At 39.4% G+C, this 17609-nt stretch overlaps 4 protein-coding genes and 1 long non-coding RNA gene across 7 annotated transcripts; 3 read left to right on the top strand and 2 right to left on the bottom strand.

Annotated features, from left to right (window-relative positions):
• The first annotated feature begins 1109 nt into the window (after positions 1–1109).
• On the top strand, positions 1110–3411 carry LOC114821633 (histidine-containing phosphotransfer protein 4-like). The gene is made up of 6 exons (XM_029094582.2): positions 1110–1368; positions 2214–2347; positions 2458–2526; positions 2619–2690; positions 2785–2857; positions 3071–3411. Exons 1-6 carry the CDS (start codon positions 1309–1311, stop codon positions 3104–3106), a joined length of 444 nt encoding a protein of 147 aa, XP_028950415.2. The 5' UTR covers positions 1110–1308; the 3' UTR covers positions 3107–3411.
• A 2025-nt stretch (positions 3412–5436) lies between these two features.
• LOC103415456 (auxin-responsive protein IAA2-like) lies at positions 5437–8200 on the top strand. 2 transcript variants are annotated; one of them, XM_029094552.2, is made up of 5 exons: positions 5437–6356; positions 6708–7000; positions 7158–7305; positions 7648–7712; positions 7917–8200. In XM_029094552.2, the coding sequence occupies exons 1-5, from the start codon at positions 6046–6048 to the stop codon at positions 7973–7975; spliced, it is 876 nt and encodes a 291-aa protein (XP_028950385.1). In that variant the 5' UTR covers positions 5437–6045; the 3' UTR covers positions 7976–8200. The 2 variants fall into 2 exon arrangements, with proteins under 2 accessions (XP_028950385.1, XP_028950384.1); XM_029094551.2 differs by having other exon boundaries at positions 5470–6356; positions 6708–7012.
• Positions 8201–8620: 420 nt separating this feature from the next.
• On the top strand, positions 8621–9760 carry LOC139192159 (uncharacterized). Its single transcript, XR_011576078.1, has 2 exons — positions 8621–8964; positions 9480–9760. It is a non-coding gene; the product is annotated as an uncharacterized lncRNA (long non-coding RNA).
• Positions 9761–10723: 963 nt separating this feature from the next.
• LOC114821762 (putative disease resistance RPP13-like protein 1) lies at positions 10724–13566 on the bottom strand. Of its 2 annotated transcripts, none has more exons than XM_029095064.2 (3): positions 11621–13566; positions 11320–11384; positions 10724–11117 (listed from the first exon to the last, which is right to left on the bottom strand). In XM_029095064.2, the coding sequence occupies exon 1, from the start codon at positions 13455–13457 to the stop codon at positions 12342–12344; it is 1116 nt and encodes a 371-aa protein (XP_028950897.1). In that variant the 5' UTR covers positions 13458–13566; the 3' UTR covers positions 10724–11117; positions 11320–11384; positions 11621–12341. The 2 variants fall into 2 exon arrangements, with proteins under 2 accessions (XP_028950897.1, XP_028950896.1); XM_029095063.2 differs by having other exon boundaries at positions 11320–11387; positions 11621–13564.
• Positions 11692–12240, bottom strand: LOC139191653 (putative disease resistance protein RGA4). Its single transcript, XM_070812638.1, has one exon. The coding sequence runs from the start codon at positions 12238–12240 to the stop codon at positions 11692–11694; it is 549 nt and encodes a 182-aa protein (XP_070668739.1).
• Positions 13567–17609: the final 4043 nt, after the last annotated feature.

The following is a 17609-nucleotide window of genomic DNA, read 5'->3' as shown; positions in this document are numbered from 1 at the left end:
CTAAACTGAGCGACTTTTGAACTTTCATACATTATGGGATGATGGATCACTTGTATTAGCAACTGGAAATTGCCAACTCGTGCATGGATGATTGTCCTTAGCAATGCTCGAAGCAGAATGAAGATGAGAGAGAGAGAGATAGAAGAATAAGCACTTGGGGAACTTGGTGAGTATATGTGCCAAGCCAACCACCACCAAGTAGAAAATAAAATCTTCAAAATCTTAAATCGTCTCACATGTGGAAAAGTGGGGAGGTATTTTTGTGCATTTGTGAGACGTTCATTTGGCTTTGCGATCACAATCTCGACGTCCTTAAGAGGAAAGAAAGATTCTAGGATTTGTTCCAAAGTTGGATCGTATGTGCTATGTGGGACAACAAAGCAGGAAGCGCAAGCGGGATGTGTGCTCTCTAACGGGCAATGCCTGTGTGACACACTTTCTCAACAGGACCATATATATGTCGTGTGGAACAAAGTTTTTTTCTCGTTTGATTTGATTTTTCGGACGTTAATATAATTTATGCTAAATTTATGAGGAATGGTGGTTCCCATTATTGGGATTGTAGTATTCCTGAATTCTTATTTAATATTTTCGCCGAAAATATAAACATTTGAATTAGAATTTAATAAAGTGTTTCCTATTTGACAAAAAAATATATATGGGAGTTTTTTTTTTTAAATTTTTATATGTAATTTATATGGAAGTTATTTGAAAACAATTTAATCTTTAGAAATTTAGTCACAAATAAAGCAAGTTTTATTCGCTGAAGAGTGTACGCTCCCCTCCAAAGATAACGAAATTGTCGAACTTGCCAACTTAGTGTTGTAGGGTTTTTCTTTAGTTTCCTCTGTTTGTTTTTCTTCACAATTAAAGATCTTTTCTTTTATCGCAAACAAGGAGAACAATCTTAAAAACACCAGCAAGTTTCAATCTAACGGTTAGCGCTCCTATGTTTTCATCCACGATTCAGTGAATTTGATTTCATTCGTTAAATGAAAAGACATTTATCGTTGTCTTCTATTTGCCTGCCAAAAGAGAGATAGTCATTACTCATTACTAGACCAAATTGGATAGAGAAGCCAAGATATTTTCACGTACCCCTCATAGATTTTTTTGTGTGCCTTTATTCACTCTCTACTCGACATGCTATAAATACGTTGGCTTGCCATGTTGCCATAATAAGGCATATCATTGAGTCATCTACTCTTACTCTACTCTAAAACGAGAGGTTTTTAGTGGGGGTTTTTTAGTCCAGTTTTTGCCTTTTTTCACATACGATTTCCAAGTTTTTCGTTTTAAACGAAGAAAATGGACAGAAACCAACTGCAGCGCCAGGTTGCCCTCAAGAGAAGCTTTCTATTTGAGCAGGTTATTAATTTGATCCTCTCTTCTTCTTTTTTTATTTTTTTTCTGTTTCAAACCCTATCTTTGGCCATTAAACATCTTGAAAATTGCATGGTGTATTCTCTACACCGATAACTTTTCGTGTTTCACCAAATGTGATGGTTTTGATATGTGGTTATTCGACTAATAAGGGTTTCCAATTTTTGTTTGGGAGGGGATTATTGGTCGGTAAATGCTAATTTTATTTAAAATCGACATGCTCTCAACTTTTGATGAATCGATCAATACATTTTCTTACGTATTTCATTTAATTTTCTCATAATTTTTATTTTTGTTACATTAGAGAATTTTGAGCTTTCAAACTTAGCCTACTTCTACCTATTTAGCCTACACCCACCCTCAACACTCCGCCAAACCTAGTGGCTTAATTTACAATCATTTTCCATTTAATACTTAATCGTTGAGGAGATGGGGTTCTATAAAGGGATCGTCCCTCTCTTTTGGTGTGGGTTTGAAAGTGACCTTTAGAAAGGCCCAAATATATTTGATGGATAAAGCGCCGAAGCCCAACATTTTAAATGTACAACAAACCCTAGCTATTTTGATCAGATTGATGGCAAAAATTCTCGGTATTGTTCATTTTAACGAAAAATCACATTTTTATATTAAAAAATCAATCATGGTACTATTCATTTTATTTTGTCTTTATCGTTAAAACTCAAAGTTTTCAAGCTTATTTCATTAGTTTTCCTTTATTTTTATCAGGGCATTGCATACCATATCTTTGAAACCATACCAGAAAAAAGAATGGTACGCTAGAACATGTTTAAAGACTTAACATTTACAATTATTTACTTGAATGTTTGCAGAGTTACCTCGATCCTCAGCAATTCGTTCAGCTGGAGGAATTGCAAGACGATGCAAATCCAAATTTTGTGGAGGAAATTGTGACTTTGTTCTACAAAGATTCAGCTAGACTGTTTCAAAAGATTGAGCAAGCACTGTAAGTAAATAGCACTCCCAATTATATACACCATATACATTCGTATTATCGAAACTAAGTATACCATGAGTAGCACTAAGATGAATGTATTTTCACACTGAATTATACAGGTACAGTAGGCCTATAGATTTTGCCAAGCTGGATGATTACATGCACCAGTTCAGGGGTAGTAGTTCAAGGTACCCAGTACTACTTGCTTTGATTGAAATTTAACTTGAATAAATATATTGTTTCTCCATTTATGTATTGATTAAAGGTAAATTTGTAACAGCATTGGAGCTATAAAAGTGAAGAATGAATGCTCCCAGTTTAAAGAATTTTGTTTGGCTGCTAATGCTGATGGGTAAAAACATACTTCATCTATTTGTAACCAATTTCCACCCCCCCCCCCCCATTTCTCTGCTTGCTGGGACCTCATTGTGATTGATTATATGCAGATGCGTCAGGGCCTTGGAGAGAGTGAAACAAGAACACCAGACCTTGAGGATTCACCTTGAAAATTATTTTCAGGTATTACTCTCTCTAGTTGTGTGCCTGGGGCAAGTAAAAACTTGCTTGTAAGAATTGAATAAATCGCCTCGATCTCTTTCTTCTCACTTATCACCCCAGGATATGAGCGGGGATACATCCTCGGGAAAGGGAAGTTAAGTAACTAGCTAGTAGTTGTAGTAGCTAGTTTTTCTTTTTCTCATCTATATGTGTGTGCGTTTTGTGCATCTGTAGTTGAGAAGGCAAGCAGGACTAGTACAGCGTGTCTAGTGCCACAGAATTGCCTGAAGATCCAAGTTGATAATATGGAGAAAAAGAGCTGTCATCACCACCATTTTATCATTTTCTGGCCGAGGGTTTTACCTTTAAAATATCAAGTTAAGCCGGAGTATTATGCAGTTTTTCAATTTTGGTTGGCCATAGAAGTTAAGTTATATGTGTTCCAATAAATATGGATCTTAATTAGCGTACCAATAATGCAGATGTAGATCTTCTATGGTTCACATGCTACTCTAAATTATGTATTATCTTGGCCCTTTTATGGGATTAATATATTTGCACTTCTGTTTTATAAATATATGCAAACACTCATGACTTGAAGGGAGTGCCGAGTCTCATTGGTATATATGATTTTTCAATGTCTTAGTCATTATGGAGAAGTAATATTCCAAGGCCTTCTACTTATCACGGTCACCATCATAGCAAATAATGTGCATATCATGAATACAAAGATGCAAGAATATATATGTATTATACTTCATATGTAAAGTTCTTTTTTACACAATATTTGGTTCTCGATAAAATATCACTTCTCAATCTTCTTCAACTGTAATTTTATTTAAGAAAGTGATTGATTATTTAGGATGCATAATCAACATTTAGGGCTTAAGTTTAATACTTTTTAGTCTCAATCTTCAAATTGGTTAATCATTTATGTTTTAACTTCTTCATCGTAAACATGACAAACTTAATATCTAACCTTCCTTTAAAACATCAACCGTATTAACACAAAAGATGAAAGTTAAATGAAATTGAACATAAGTGAAATTCTATTGACTCGCTCATCCTTCTAAAAAAAAGGAACGAAAAGTCCTGCACAAAGAAGATTCTTTGCTCGAACATATATATGAGTGCATCATTTATCAAGAGCATTGGTTTGGTATGTTGGATAGTTTGTTAGAGCGCAGAAAAACTTGCAATGATAACAACAATCAAGAAGGGTGAAGAATATGAAGAGAGCAGAAAGCAAAAAGAGCCTAAAGTGAAGTTGGGATTTGTCAAGATTGCTTGACCGATTGAGGGCAGTGATGATAATCTAAGTGGGATGTAGGGGTCCACCACTAGCCACCTCTTGTTATGGAAATTGCAAAAGGGTGGCCTTGCAAATGATGATCATCACGACTTTGCCCTATGTGCAACATTCATTGAACATTTGATCATAAGTTGCTTTCTTCCAAGAACAAACAAATTCAAAATTTAATGAAAAGCACAGTTCAAAAAATGGTGTAATCGAAGGTAGGCTTTCCCCACCAACCCAACCCATCAAATACAAGGCTATGCGCAAAAGAAAGAATGAGATATGTAATCGATTGTATATCTTTTGGTATTCATCTATCATGTCACGTATATGAGAAACAAATGCAAAAAATTAGTTAAGAATTTTTTGTGTAAAAGGCATAAATCTCTATATAAATAGTACAAAATGCAATTATGTGAGTCTTAAACCAGCTTAACCAGGTTGTTAAGATCTAAGTGTGACTATAATTAGCATGCAAGTATTTCTACAAGCACATGTTTGCGTGGCTTAGCTAGTGGAGTTGAAGGACCACTACTTTTTGGTAACTAGGAAGTCTTCTCCATGAATATACAAAATAGTGCTGTGGCTACTGCGGCATATATCTGACTGTTCCTTCAATTCTAATCCAAGTCAGTATCACTTGTGCTTCAATGTAGTAATGACCCCCATATCTTTATATCTGATAGGCACAACTTAAATTTAATTTTAATTAATTAAATACTCTTCCTAAATCCTCAACCCTATACAATCACGTATCTATCATTTTCTTTACGCGAACTAGTCAGACACATAATTATATTTCTCCCAAGTGTGAGCCTTGACAATCTTAAAACCTCCTTCATTAAATTTATATTAATCTAATTAAGTTGTGAAGTTGATTAAAGTTAACAAAACGGACGGTTGTGCATCCTCACCTGATTGATGTCATTTCGTCTATCAGCCAGGCTTATGTGGTATGCACTATGAGAAAAAGGGTAACAAAAAGACAACGCCTTGGCAAGTTGGGTGGCTCCCAGATGAAATTGTAGGCATGTGTTTTGTTTTCTCCCCCTTTTTCCATTTTCAAGGAAGAGAATAATAAGCAACAAAATTTTTTCTATGTTCTCAGAACACTGTCACATATTGTTATTATTTTGTTTAAATATAGTGCATGAGCGGTAGGTCTCGGGTTCGAGACTTGGGAGCAGCCTCTCCATAAATGGGGGTAAGGCTAGCCGACATTCACCTCTCTCAGACCCTGCGTAAAGCGGGAGCCTTGTGCACTGGGTACGACCTTTATAGTGCATGTATATTTTAATTTATCAATAATAGAAGTGAGACATCAACTATATCGCACATTCATGTCATAATATGAAAATTTCTCAATAACCAGACTCATCTCTCTCGCTATCTTTATCTCGCTCTCTCACCCACACCGCACATATAGGCACATTGAGTATGTTGAGCTGAATGCTGTCTCGGTCATTTGTCACAGTGTCATCTATATGTGACCGGCCACTTATTCCACCTACACGCTTGTTACTTGTTTTTAACACTATATTTTATATTTTTGAGTCTAAAATACCAGACAAGGAATCTTCCCAAACATTTTCCTTTTCTTGCATGTGCTCTGTTACTAGTCCAACCTGAGTCTCCAAAAAGCAAGTTATTGGAAGAATTTGCTATATATCTCCTTATCTAAAACCACTGTATTGTACTACTCATCTCCTTAGGATTCTCAAGGCTAGCTACTTAACAGTTTTTGGGTTCCTTTAGTAGATTTCCATGTTTCGCACAAACCCCAGATTTAAATTTCTTGAAGTTTTTGTTCTTTTACTTTGGAATTTGAAAAGTCTAGAGCTCGTTTCAGTTTTCAGTTTTCAATTTTCAAAATTTTGAGATTTGAAGAGGTTAACGTGGTCTATATATAGAAATGGTTAAGTTGTATAATATGATTTGTGAGAATAATGAAGAAGTGGTTGTGAGAGCAAATAAGAGAGGGTATGTTGCAGCTGAAGACAAAAAGCTGGAGCTGAGGCTGGGTCCTCCTGGAGGAGAAGATCGTCAGTCACTTCTCTCCCTTGGTTGCTGCAACAACAATATTCCTCATGAAGCCAAAAGAGCCTGTCATGAAGAGAAAAAAGAAGAGAGAAAGTGGTTGGCAAACAGTTCATCATCAAATCCTGCAGCTAGTGCTTCTGAACTTACGAATTCAGCTGCAGCTCGTGACTCTGATCAGAAAAGGTACAACTCTATATCTTTTCTTGCTTTATTTGCTTCAACTAAAGATGGTTTAGATGAGGGAATCAATCTTTTTGTACATATCAAACAATTGTCGTCTATGAGATTTGAACTCAGAGCTTCCTTCACCAAAATAGAGACCAAGTGCTCTAGATCAAATGGTCATGCAATAGGAATTTATCTTAAGCATGTGATCAGCTAATTAATGTAAAATTTATCATGTAGTAGCGTACAAAGTTGTTGAGTAGTTGACATGAAATTAGCTCTTGTTGTGGAGTTGAATGATTAAATATAGAGTCTAGAGATACTTCAGTAAATACCATACTAATTTTATTATTTTCTTTGCTACCCCAGTAAAAGCAGAATTGTACATGCTCCAGTTGTCGGGTGGCCTCCGATCCGTTCATCCAGGAAAAATCTTGCAAACAGATCATCATCATCAAGCTTCGCAAACCCGGCAGCTGATTCGGAGTCACCAAATGAAACTTCGAAGGAGGGAAATGGAAAATCTGATGGTACTACTTATTCCAAGCACCACATGTTTGTAAAGATCAACATGGAAGGAGTTCCCATCGGAAGAAAAATTAACCTCAAAGCCTATGATAGTTATGAGAAACTCTCTTTTGCCATATATGAACTCTTTCAAGGTCTTCTTGCAGGTTAATTTTTTATTTAATTTATTTTGTGTGTGTAGAAACTCAGCTCCTAGTACTAATTTGTTGATATTATTTACTAGATATTTTTTTGGTTTCACAACTGTGATTTATTAACTTGCTATTATTTTTTTTATATGTCAATATTTAGCTCAAAGAGTTTGTTGTGGCGTGGAGAAAGAAGACAAGAAGGGAGAGACCAAATCAAAAACTGAATCATTACATGGCAGTGGGGAATATACTCTACTCTATGAGGATAATGAAGGGGACAGGATGCTTGTTGGTGATGTCCCATGGAAGTAAGCATTACAATACTAACTTTACTAAATTATTGGTACTGATTAGTGAGAACTCAAGTATTATTTAGTTTATTAATGACTAAACTCTCATATTAAACATCCATAATTTAAACGAACAATCATTCAGTAATTAGCAAAACATAAAGCAATTAATTAGAAACATACATATTAGGGTAGTGCTATCCACACACCCTTTTTTTACTTTTCATGCATTCCTTGTGAGCGGTGTGTGGATAGCACCACCCACATAGTATTGTATATCTTGTAAAATTCAAAATTGTACCTGTTTCTGGAGATTTGTTTTGTGACATGGTTCTCATTTCTTCCTATTAACAATTGCAGCATGTTTGTATCCACGGCAAAGAGGCTTCGGGTATTGAAGAGCTCACAGCTTTCCACTCTACAACGTACGTGAAGCTTACTTATGTTCTCATAAAAAAATTTCTGTGTTAAGTTTTCATGGATAGCTTGATAGATTGGATTGCTATTCAAACTCGCTTTGAGCGACTCTATGCAACACATAACCAAGTCGAGTATGAGCCGCTCAAAGAGCGAGTCTGAATAGCAATTTAGCTTTAGAATATTTATAATGGAAGTTTGCCTGTTTTCAGTTTGTAGCAGTCCGCATGAAAAGACACCACTTGATTCTACAGTGGAAGTTGGAATCTGAAGGTGAGGCAGTTAAGTGGAGGAATTCCCATACATGCGATGATACGAAGCTCTACGTAGTTTAGGGGTTTCCATCAAGTTTTCTTTGCTTCTTTTCCTCCCTTTAATGGCCTAATTAAATCTTGTATATTAAGGATGTTGAAGATCTCTGTGATTTTGTGTTTTCTGTATCTCCTTTTCTTGTTGAAATATTCAGGTTTATAGCCCTTTGGGCATTTTGTAGAAACACCTTGTTCATAAGTCAATATAGGCCTACCGAACCCACACAAAAAAAATAAAATAAAATAAATTAAGAAAAAGAGCAGAGGTTAGGCTAGCACGAGCATGCCGTTTATTTATATTATAACATATATACTTTATAACCGACATGATGATGTTACGATCACAAACCTAACAAATTTCCGTCTATGACTCAACAATTTGGAGAAGTGAAAGATAATGATGTCACTTTGTAGTGGTATTATTTTCCACTTATAAATGAAAAGTCATAGTTTTGACTTCTATTAATAACAAGTTTGATATCACGTTATTATAGTTAATCCATTGTATGACCAATACTAAATCCCTCAACCAATTTTTTTTTATGGAAAAAACAGACCCAAATCCCCCACCCATGGTGTAATTATATCGCTAATAATTTAAAAAAAAAAACAAAAAGTGCCAAATAATGATTAGGGGGCTTAGTGAATTTCCGCTTAAGGCCAATGATGATTTTCATTTATGCTTTCACGGAAAGCGGGTGCGCAAATCGATGATACTTTTATGAATTTTTCAAAGTCCCAAATTATACTTCTGACTGTTTGGATGAGGAATTTTCAAGTCCTCAGCAATTTCAAAGTCCCCAGGTATTTCAAAGTCTCAGGATTGAGGTCAAGTTAGAAAAAATGGACCAAAATTGTTGTGTTTTCTCACTGATTCAGAGTCAGACATCTCTCCACTTGGTCTGGTTGTTGGTGTACCCTTCCACTCTCTAGGACTCTCATGGCACAGGTAAATATAATCTAGTGCTTGTTTCTTATCATCTTCATTCTTTCCCCTTCCCGTTTATTTCTAGGGTTTGATTTTGTTTATCCACTAATATCAGCGCATGATGTAGTTCTTTGGTCTCTTTTTTTCTCACTGTGTCTCTAAATATTCATGATACTCTTACATATTCACTGAATTCCGTAGGAACCATATATGTGTCAAACTCAATAGATTGGAGCATCGATCCCTAAATTACCCAATTGTAGCTTTGGTTTTTGTATTAGAAGTCCATCAAAATTAGTATATAAATTTGACAAAATATGGAACATTGACAGTGACAAAAATGTGGAGCATTGGTCGTGATGCCAATTTAGTGAGATTTTCTGTTTGACCGAATTACTTCATATAAAAGGTTCGCGGGCATTTCATATACTTACTTTTGATTGAAATTCTTACTGAATTGGCTAAACCAATGATCCACATTTTTTTCAAATTCATATACTAATTTTTATAAAGTAAGTTTGCCTGTTTTCAATCAGCATGAAAAGACACCACTTGATTCTACAATGGAAGTTGGAATTGGAAGATGAGGCAGTGGAGGAATTCCCATACATGTGATGATATGAAGCTCTGCATAATTTAGCGGTTTCCATCAAGTTTTCTTTGCTTTTTTTCTTCTTCTCTTTAATGGCCTAATTAAATCTTGTATGTTAAGGGTGTTGAAGTTCACTTTGATTTTATGTTTTCTGTATCTCCCTTTATTGTCGAATATTCAGGTTTATACCCTTCCGGGATTTTTTGTAAAAACAATTAAATCTAACACGCTTAGAGGAAGTACGACATGCAGTCGAAGCGAAAACAGTTGGGCTGATGGTGAAGAAAAATCTCGATTCATTGGCATTATACTGGGGACTATATCACCCGATATCCCAAGATGTGGATAAATCATTGGGGATGGTACCTAAACGCCAACAAGCTTCAATATCCGTTGGCCTAACTGGCTTATTGCTGCCGGCAATAGCTTGCATGTTGGAACAACTCGCACCCTTCACGCCACAACAATGTAAACATGCTGTAAATATTGTCGCATCCCGGTCCGGGATGGATCACTTTTCGGGCCCGTTTCACCACCGTAGCATGATATTATCCGTTTTGGGCTTACCATTCCCTTACGATTTTGTTTTTGGAAACTCACGAGCAACTTCCCAGTAGGTCATCCATCTTGGGAGTGCTCTGGCCTCCTTCTTGCTTGACTTCGGAGTTCCTACGGAACCCGAAACCAGTGAGCTCCCAAAAGGCCTAGGTAGAGATAAGAATATACATTTAAAGATCACTCCCCTAGACGATGTGGGATGTCACAATCCACCCCCTTAGGGGCCCGACATTCTTGTCGGCACAGTTCCGGCCAAGGATTAGCTCTGATACCATCACTTTCCGGGCCCGTTCCACCACCGTAGCATGATATTGTCTGTTTGGGCTTACCATTCCCTCACAGTTTTGTTTTTGGGAACTCACGAGCAACTTCCCAGTGGGTCACTCATCCTGGAAATGCTCCGGCCTCCTTTTCGCTTAACTTCGGAGTTCCTACGGAATCTGAAGCCAGTGAACTCCCAAAATGCCTCGTGCTCGTGCTAGGTAGGGATAAGAATATACATTTAAGGATCACTTCCCTGGATGATGTGGGATGTCACAAATATCCTCGACAGTTTGCAACCCACACAAAAATATGGAAAAGCTAGTTATAAATGGCTATATATCCAGGAACTGGATTTGCTGCTTGGGCTTTCCCAGAAAATGTAATTTCAGTTGAACTTGCGACTGGGAAAATTGTGAACATCTTCCAGCCCTGGGGAGTCTTCTGACACTCAAGACTTATGAACACAAGGTGTTTTTACAAAAATCCCACAAGGCTATAAACCTCAGTATTTCAAAAAGAAAAGGAGATACACAAAACACACAATCACAGTGCTCTTCAACATTCTTAATATATACAATATGTAATTAGGCCATTAAAGAGAGGGAAAAAAGCAAACAAAACTTGATGGAAACCCCAAAATTATGTAGAGCTTCGTATCATGGCATGTATGGGAATTCCTCCACTTAATAACTGCCTCATCTTACAATTCCAACTTCCATTGTAGAATCAAGTGGTGTCTTTTCATGCTGATTGCTACTAACTGAAAACAGGCAAACTTCCATTATAAACATTATGAAGCTAAATTGCTATTCAGACTCGCTCTTTGAGAGGGCGGCTCATACCCAAACTCGCTTACATGTTGCATAGAGTCTCTCAAAGCGAGTCTGAATAGCAATCCTTCAAACTAAAGGGCTCTAGCCATGAAACTTTGACACTTGTAAAAAATTTATGAGATCACGTACATTGTAGAGTGGAAAGCTGTGAGCTCTTTAATACCGGCTGCCTCTTGGCCGTGGATACAAACATGCTGCTGTTATCAATTGTACAATAATATCATGAGCCATGGTGACCAAACAATTGTACAATAATATCACGAGCCAGGGTGACCAATTACTTCAGTTTACACAAAAATAAAAAAGGCTTCTAATTAATTCTCTTGATTTTGTTAATTAGAGAATGATTTTTTGTTTTACAAAATAAGCAGTGTTCACCTATTCATTTATCATCCCATCAAAAAGAAGTACACAAGGAGGCATGGCTTACCATAATGATGAAAGCTTGTTCACGATAATGAAATGAAAGTTGCTCACTGAGAAGATGTTTGAAGCAACAGATCAGCTGCCAGATGTGCTCGCTTCACCGGACTGCCTGGCTTGAGGCGGTCCGATGAACTTATGTGGGACGTGGGCTATTTTCATCCAATCCTCACCACTACCTTGTTTACATCTTTCCTCAAGCTCCGGGCATTCTTGAATAGAGAGGTGTTGGAGCTTAGTGAGAATCTTGAAACCTGGTGGCAATACTTGTAAACCGGGGCAATCAGATATCGTCAAGGACCTAAGAGAATCAAGACCCTCAAACCATTCTGGCAAAGCAGTTAGATTGGGGCAGCTACCAATTTCGAGACAGTGCAGTGTTCCCACATTTTGTAACCCTTCTGGAAGAGAATCAAACCAAGGATTGCCCAGCAGGATCAAACTTCGAAGGGAGGAGAGGTGTTGAACACCTTCTGGAAAAGAACCAAGTTTTGGACAGAACATAATTGTCAAGTGCTCAAGCAACGCGAGCTTTTCCAAGCTTGATGACAGAGAAGTGAGATTAGTGCAGCTTTCAATGGACAAAGTTCGAAGTAAACTCAAACCTCCAATCCAACCATCCGGCATGGAGATTATACTGTGACAGTTACTAATCTCCAGTGACTCTAGAGCTTTGAGGTTTTGTAAAGTCTGAGGCAGAGAGAAGAGCTCTTCGCACCATCGAATGGTCAATGATTCAGAGCAGTAAGGTTTCTGATCTGCAAAGGCAGTGAACGAAGCTTGGGACAGGACAAGATCTTCAAAGAAGACAGACAAGCTGATGCAATGAACCCTTCTGGGAAAGTGAGTAGGCCTGGTATGTTTTCTAGAACAAGCACAGAAAGCAGACTTAAACTTCCTACAGACGTCAACGTTGGATTACAATCTTGCAGCTCTAGATGTTGAAGGGACTGAGGCGATGGAATATGTGCTAGCTTGGGACATCTTTTAACGGTTAATTTCCTCAGGCTCGGGAATGAATTTTCGCTATTTGTGCTTGACCACTCTTCCAAGTTGGGAAATTCACTGAGTCTTAGTTCTTCAAGTGATGAAAATCTTATGTCTGCACCATCACCGTAGAACTCTGTACCAATGCTCCTCACGCCATGCATCCCATGCAGATAAAGAGTCTTAAGCCGCAGAAGATTCCCAAGGGCTGGAAGATGTCTACAATTTTGGCAGTTCGCAATTTCAACTGCAATTACATATTCCGGGAGAGCCCAAGCAGCAAATCTAATTCCTGGATAGCCATTTATAACTAGCTTTTTTATATTTTTCGGTGGCTGTAAACTGTTGAGAATTTCTTCAGCACGTGTAACTTGGAATCCCACCATTGAAGCTTCTCGGCGTTTAGGTACTATCCCCAATGATTTGTCCACATCTTGGGACCTCCGCTGGTATGCTCCCCAGTATAATCCCAATGAATCGAGATTTTTCTTCATCATTAGCCGAGCTGTTTTCGCTTCCACTGCATTCCATACTGTCTCTAAGTGTGTTAGATTCAACTTGCCATAAAGATTTAATTGTTCCAGAGCACTAAGGTTCAAATTGTGAAAAGGATTTAATTGGTCCAGAGTTTTAAGGATATCAGATCTGCTGAAGCTAGCGACATACAATGGCAATGTCTGAAGTTGATGTAATCTTTCAATACCAGCAGGCATGTCAGTTAATTGTTCACATCCAGTTAGATTGAGATGTCTGAGGCAGGTCATCTTTCCCAAGAAAGGCAAATAGCGAAGATTGTAGCACCCAATTAAGTTTAAAGTCTGCAATGATACAAGCCCACTTGCCCTACGAGGAAGCATGTCGATAGGCGTGTAAGACAGGTCAAGATACCTCAAACATATCAAGTCACCCAATGCATCCGGCAAACTCGTAACATCACAACCATGATATGGGATACTTTTGCTTTTAACCCTGATGATATGAGATATTCTTGCTCTAGTATAGCTTGTTTACAGAGGTATTATCGGGGGGAAAGAAAGCTGAATATTTCGAAAGGCTTCGTTGGGAGTGCCCTCTCAGATAGGAGGAAGGGTTAAACATTTTTGCAGGTCTGCCTGTCCGTTGGGGATGGAGGTCGACATATATAGGAGTCTCCCTAACATCAAGTAATAATGCTATTCCTTTACCCTGCTTGGTCATAGCACGGTAGTGGGAGCTGCCAACTTCACATGTTTTAACTCTGTCAGAGCACTTTGAAAAAGTGGTCTGTGGTATCTGGAAAGCTGATGTTGCGTGTGAAGATTACAGACAAGCTTTATCCAAGGAGATCCAGCTCTTGAAGTTGGGAAAGTGGTGCCTCTTTGGTTTTTGAACAAGCAATCCTGTCAGGGATCTGGCTCTCGAGATTCAGAGAACGATGCCTCTTCGATTTTTGAGAAAGCAATCCTGCTGGGGGTCTGGCTCTCGAGATTTGGAGAGCGGTGTCTCTTCGATTTTTGAGAAAGTAATCATGTTGGGAGTCTGGCTCTCGAGATTCGGAGGGCGGTGCCTCTTCGATTTTGGAGCAAGCAATCTTGTTAGGAGTGTTTTCTCGAATGTGAGTAAAGGTTGGGCATGTTTGCTAGTCTACCTTGTCACGAAGCACAGAGGTTGACACACAGGGACTTTCCAATTATCCAGTAGTGGTACTGTTCCTTTACCCTCTCTTCGATTTTTGAGAAAGTAATCATGTTGGGAGTCTGGCTCTCGAGATTCGGAGGGCGGTGCCTCTTCGATTTTGGAGCAAGCAATCTTGTTGGGAGTGTTTTCTCGAATGTGAGTAAAGGTTGGGCATGTTTGCTAGTCTACCTTGCCACGAAGCACAGAGGTTGACACACCGGGACTTTCCAATTATCCAGCAGTGGTACTGTTTCTTTACCCTTGTGGGTAATAATATGGTAGCTAGACCTTCAAAATTTATGTGTCTAAACTTTGTTAGTGTTGTTTCTTTGCTATTCTTTTACCTTTCTTGGTCAGAGCGATGTAGTGGGAGCTGCAAGCTTCACGTGTCTCAACTTTGTCAGAGAACTTTGGCAAAGTTATCTATGGTACCCATGAGCTACTGTTGTGTGTGGGAAGTGGGTGATTGAACAGTACGATTCATGTGCTTTCTACTTCGCCAGAAATCTTCGACAGAATGCCCATAATTTCCGCAAAGCTGAGTGTGCGTGTGACAGGTGCTAACAAGGCTGGAAAAGTAGGTGTCTCTTCGATTTCTGAGATCGGCCCTCGTGGTCTCTGAGTAGCCCAGCTTTTGAGAAAGCAAGCCTCTTCGATTTCTGAGATCGGCCTTCGTGGTCTTTGAGCAGCCCAGCTTTTGAGAAAGCAAACGCCTCTTCGATTTCTGAGATCGACCCTCGTGGTCTCTGAGCAGCCCAGCTTTTGAGAAAGCAAACGCCTCTTCGATTTCTGAGCAGGCGTCTCTTCGATTTCTGAAGCTTCGTCGAGTGCAGATTTTTATAGGGGCTGACATTAAGTTCCCAAGCACACTTGAATATCCACAAGTAGAAGCTCCATTCTTGCACTTCTAAGATCTTGACTTGTCCGACCTCTTCTCTCTTCAACACCTTTGAAAATGTCTGGCCCCTCCGACCGTCGTTTTGACTTGAACCTTGTTGAAGAGGCAGCCCCGCCTTCTCCAGACAACATATGGCGCCCATCCTTCGTCTCCCCTACTGGTCCTCTTACCGTTGGGGATTCCGTGATGAAGAATGATATGACCGCTGCGGTCGTGGCCAGGAACCTTCTCACTCCCAAAGATAACAGACTACTTTCCAAACGGTCTGATGAGTTGGCTGTTAAGGATTCTCTGGCTCTCAGTGTTCAGTGTGCAGGTTCTGTGTCTAATATGGCCCAACGCCTATTTGCTCGAACCCGCCAAGTTGAATCATTGGCGGCTGAAGTGATGAATCTCAAACAGGAGATTAGACGGCTCAAGCATGAGAATAAACAGTTGCACCGACTCGCACATGACTATGCTACAAACATGAAGATGAAGCTTGACCAGATGAAGGAATCTGATGGTCAGGTTTTACTTGATCATCAGAGATTTGTGGGTTTGTTCCAAAGGCATTTATTGGCTTCGTCTTCTGGGGCTGTACCGCGTAATGAAGCTCCAAATGATCAACCTCTGATGCCTCCTCCTTCTAGGGTTCTGTCCAGTACTGAGGCTCCGAATGATCCCCCTCCGGTGCCTTCTCTTTCTGGGGCTCTACCGACTGCTGAGACTTCTCCTAAGCAACCTTTGTGAAGGCTCCCTCTTGTTTGTTTATTTTGACTCAAGTATATGTACATATTTGTAACTTATCGGGGATATCAATAAATAAGCTTTCCTTCATTTCAACGTATTGTGTTAAATACACCAAAACCTTCTTCGCTAAGTTCTTTGAATTTTCTTTTGTTGAAGCTTGTATGTTGAAGCTTTGTGAGTGGAGCATGTAGGTTGAGGTAATGTTCCCTTAATTTCCCGAGTGAGGAAAACTTCTCGGTTGGAGACTTGGAAAATCCAAGTCACTGAGTGGGATCGGCTATATGAATCTTAGAACGCGAGGCACCTACTTTTCCAGCCTTGTCAGCACCTGTCACACGCACACTCAGCTTTGCGGAAATTATGGGCATTCTGTCGAAGATTTCTGGCGAAGTAGAAAGCACATGAATCGTATTGTTCAATCACCCACTTCCCACACGCAACAGTAACTCATGGGTACCACAGATAACTTTGCCAAAGTTCTCTGACAAAGTTGAGACACGTGAAGCTTGCAGCTCCCGCTACATCGCTCTGACCAAGAAGGGTAAAAGAATTGCAAAGAAACAACACTAACAAAGTTTAGACACATAAATTTTGAAGGTCTAGCTACCATATTATTACCCACAAGGGTAAAGGAACAGTACCACTGCTGGATAATTGGAAAGTCCCGGTGTGTCAACCTCTGTGCTTCGTGGCAAGGTAGACTAGCAAACATGCCCAACCTTTACTCACATTCGAGAAAACACTCCCAACAGGATTGCTTACTCCAAAATCGAAGAGGCACCGCCCTCCGAATCTCGAGAGCCAGACTCCCAACATGATTACTTTCTCAAAAATCGAAGAGAGGGTAAAGGAACAGTACCACTGCTGGATAATTGAAAAGTCCATGTGTGTCAACCTTTGTGCTTCGTGGCAAGGTAGACTAGCAAACATGCCCAATCTTTACTCACATTCGAGAAAACACTCCCAACAAGATTGCTTGCTCCAAAATCGAAGAGGCACCGCCCTCCGAATCTCGAGAGCCAGACTCCCAACATGATTACTTTCTCAAAAATCGAAGAGAGGGTAAAGGAACAGTACCACTGCTGGTTAATTGGAAAGTCCCTGTGTGTCAACCTCTGTGCTTCATGGCAAGGTAGACTAGCAAACATGCCCAACCTTTACTCACATTCGAGAAAACACTCCCAACAAGATTGCTTGCTCCAAAATCGAAGAGGCACCGCCCTCCGAATCTCGAGAGCCAGACTCCCAACATGATTACTTTCTCAAAAATCGAAGAGACACCGCTTTCCGAATCTCGAGAGCCAGACCCCTAGCAGGATTGATTTCTCAAAAATCGAAGAGGCATCGTTCTCCGAATCTCGAGAGCCAGATCCCCGGCATGATTGATTGTTCGAAAACCGAAGAGGCACCACTTTCCCAACTTCAAGAGCTGGATCTCCTTGGATAAAGCTTGTCTGTAATCTTCACACGCAACATCAGCTTTCCAGATACCACAGACCACTTTTTTAAAGTGCTCTGACAGAGCTAAAACATGTGAAGCTGGCAGCTCCCACTACCAGGCTATGACCAAGCAGGGTAAAGGAATAGCATTATTACTTAATGTTAGGGAAACTCCTATATATGTCGACCTCCATCCCTAACGGACAGGCAAACCTGCAAAAATGCTCAACCCTTTCTCTTATCTGAGAGGGCACTCCCAACGAAGCCTTTCGAAATATTCAGC

Source organism: Malus domestica, chromosome 15, assembly GCF_042453785.1.
Source record: "Malus domestica chromosome 15, GDT2T_hap1".
NCBI lineage: Eukaryota > Viridiplantae > Streptophyta > Magnoliopsida > Rosales > Rosaceae > Malus > Malus domestica.
This window is presented reverse-complemented; position numbering and strand designations above follow the sequence as displayed.

Bases quoted from the DNA above. Each gene is read 5' to 3' on its own strand.
- LOC103415456 (XM_029094551.2), top strand. From the start codon at position 6,046: ATGGTTAAGTTGTATAATATGATTTGTGAGAATAATGAAGAAGTGGTT. The intron at 7,013-7,157 runs GTTAATTTTTTA...GTCAATATTTAG, and splicing joins CTTTCAAGGTCTTCTTGCAG to CTCAAAGAGTTTGTTGTGGC. The intron at 7,306-7,647 runs GTAAGCATTACA...TAACAATTGCAG, and splicing joins GTTGGTGATGTCCCATGGAA to CATGTTTGTATCCACGGCAA.
- LOC114821633 (XM_029094582.2), top strand. From the start codon at position 1,309: ATGGACAGAAACCAACTGCAGCGCCAGGTTGCCCTCAAGAGAAGCTTT. The intron at 2,348-2,457 runs GTAAGTAAATAG...TGAATTATACAG, and splicing joins CAAAAGATTGAGCAAGCACT to GTACAGTAGGCCTATAGATT. The intron at 2,527-2,618 runs GTACCCAGTACT...AATTTGTAACAG, and splicing joins TTCAGGGGTAGTAGTTCAAG to CATTGGAGCTATAAAAGTGA.
- LOC114821762 (XM_029095064.2), bottom strand. From the start codon at position 13,457: ATGCTTCCTCGTAGGGCAAGTGGGCTTGTATCATTGCAGACTTTAAAC.
- LOC139191653 (XM_070812638.1), bottom strand. From the start codon at position 12,240: ATGCCGGATGGTTGGATTGGAGGTTTGAGTTTACTTCGAACTTTGTCC.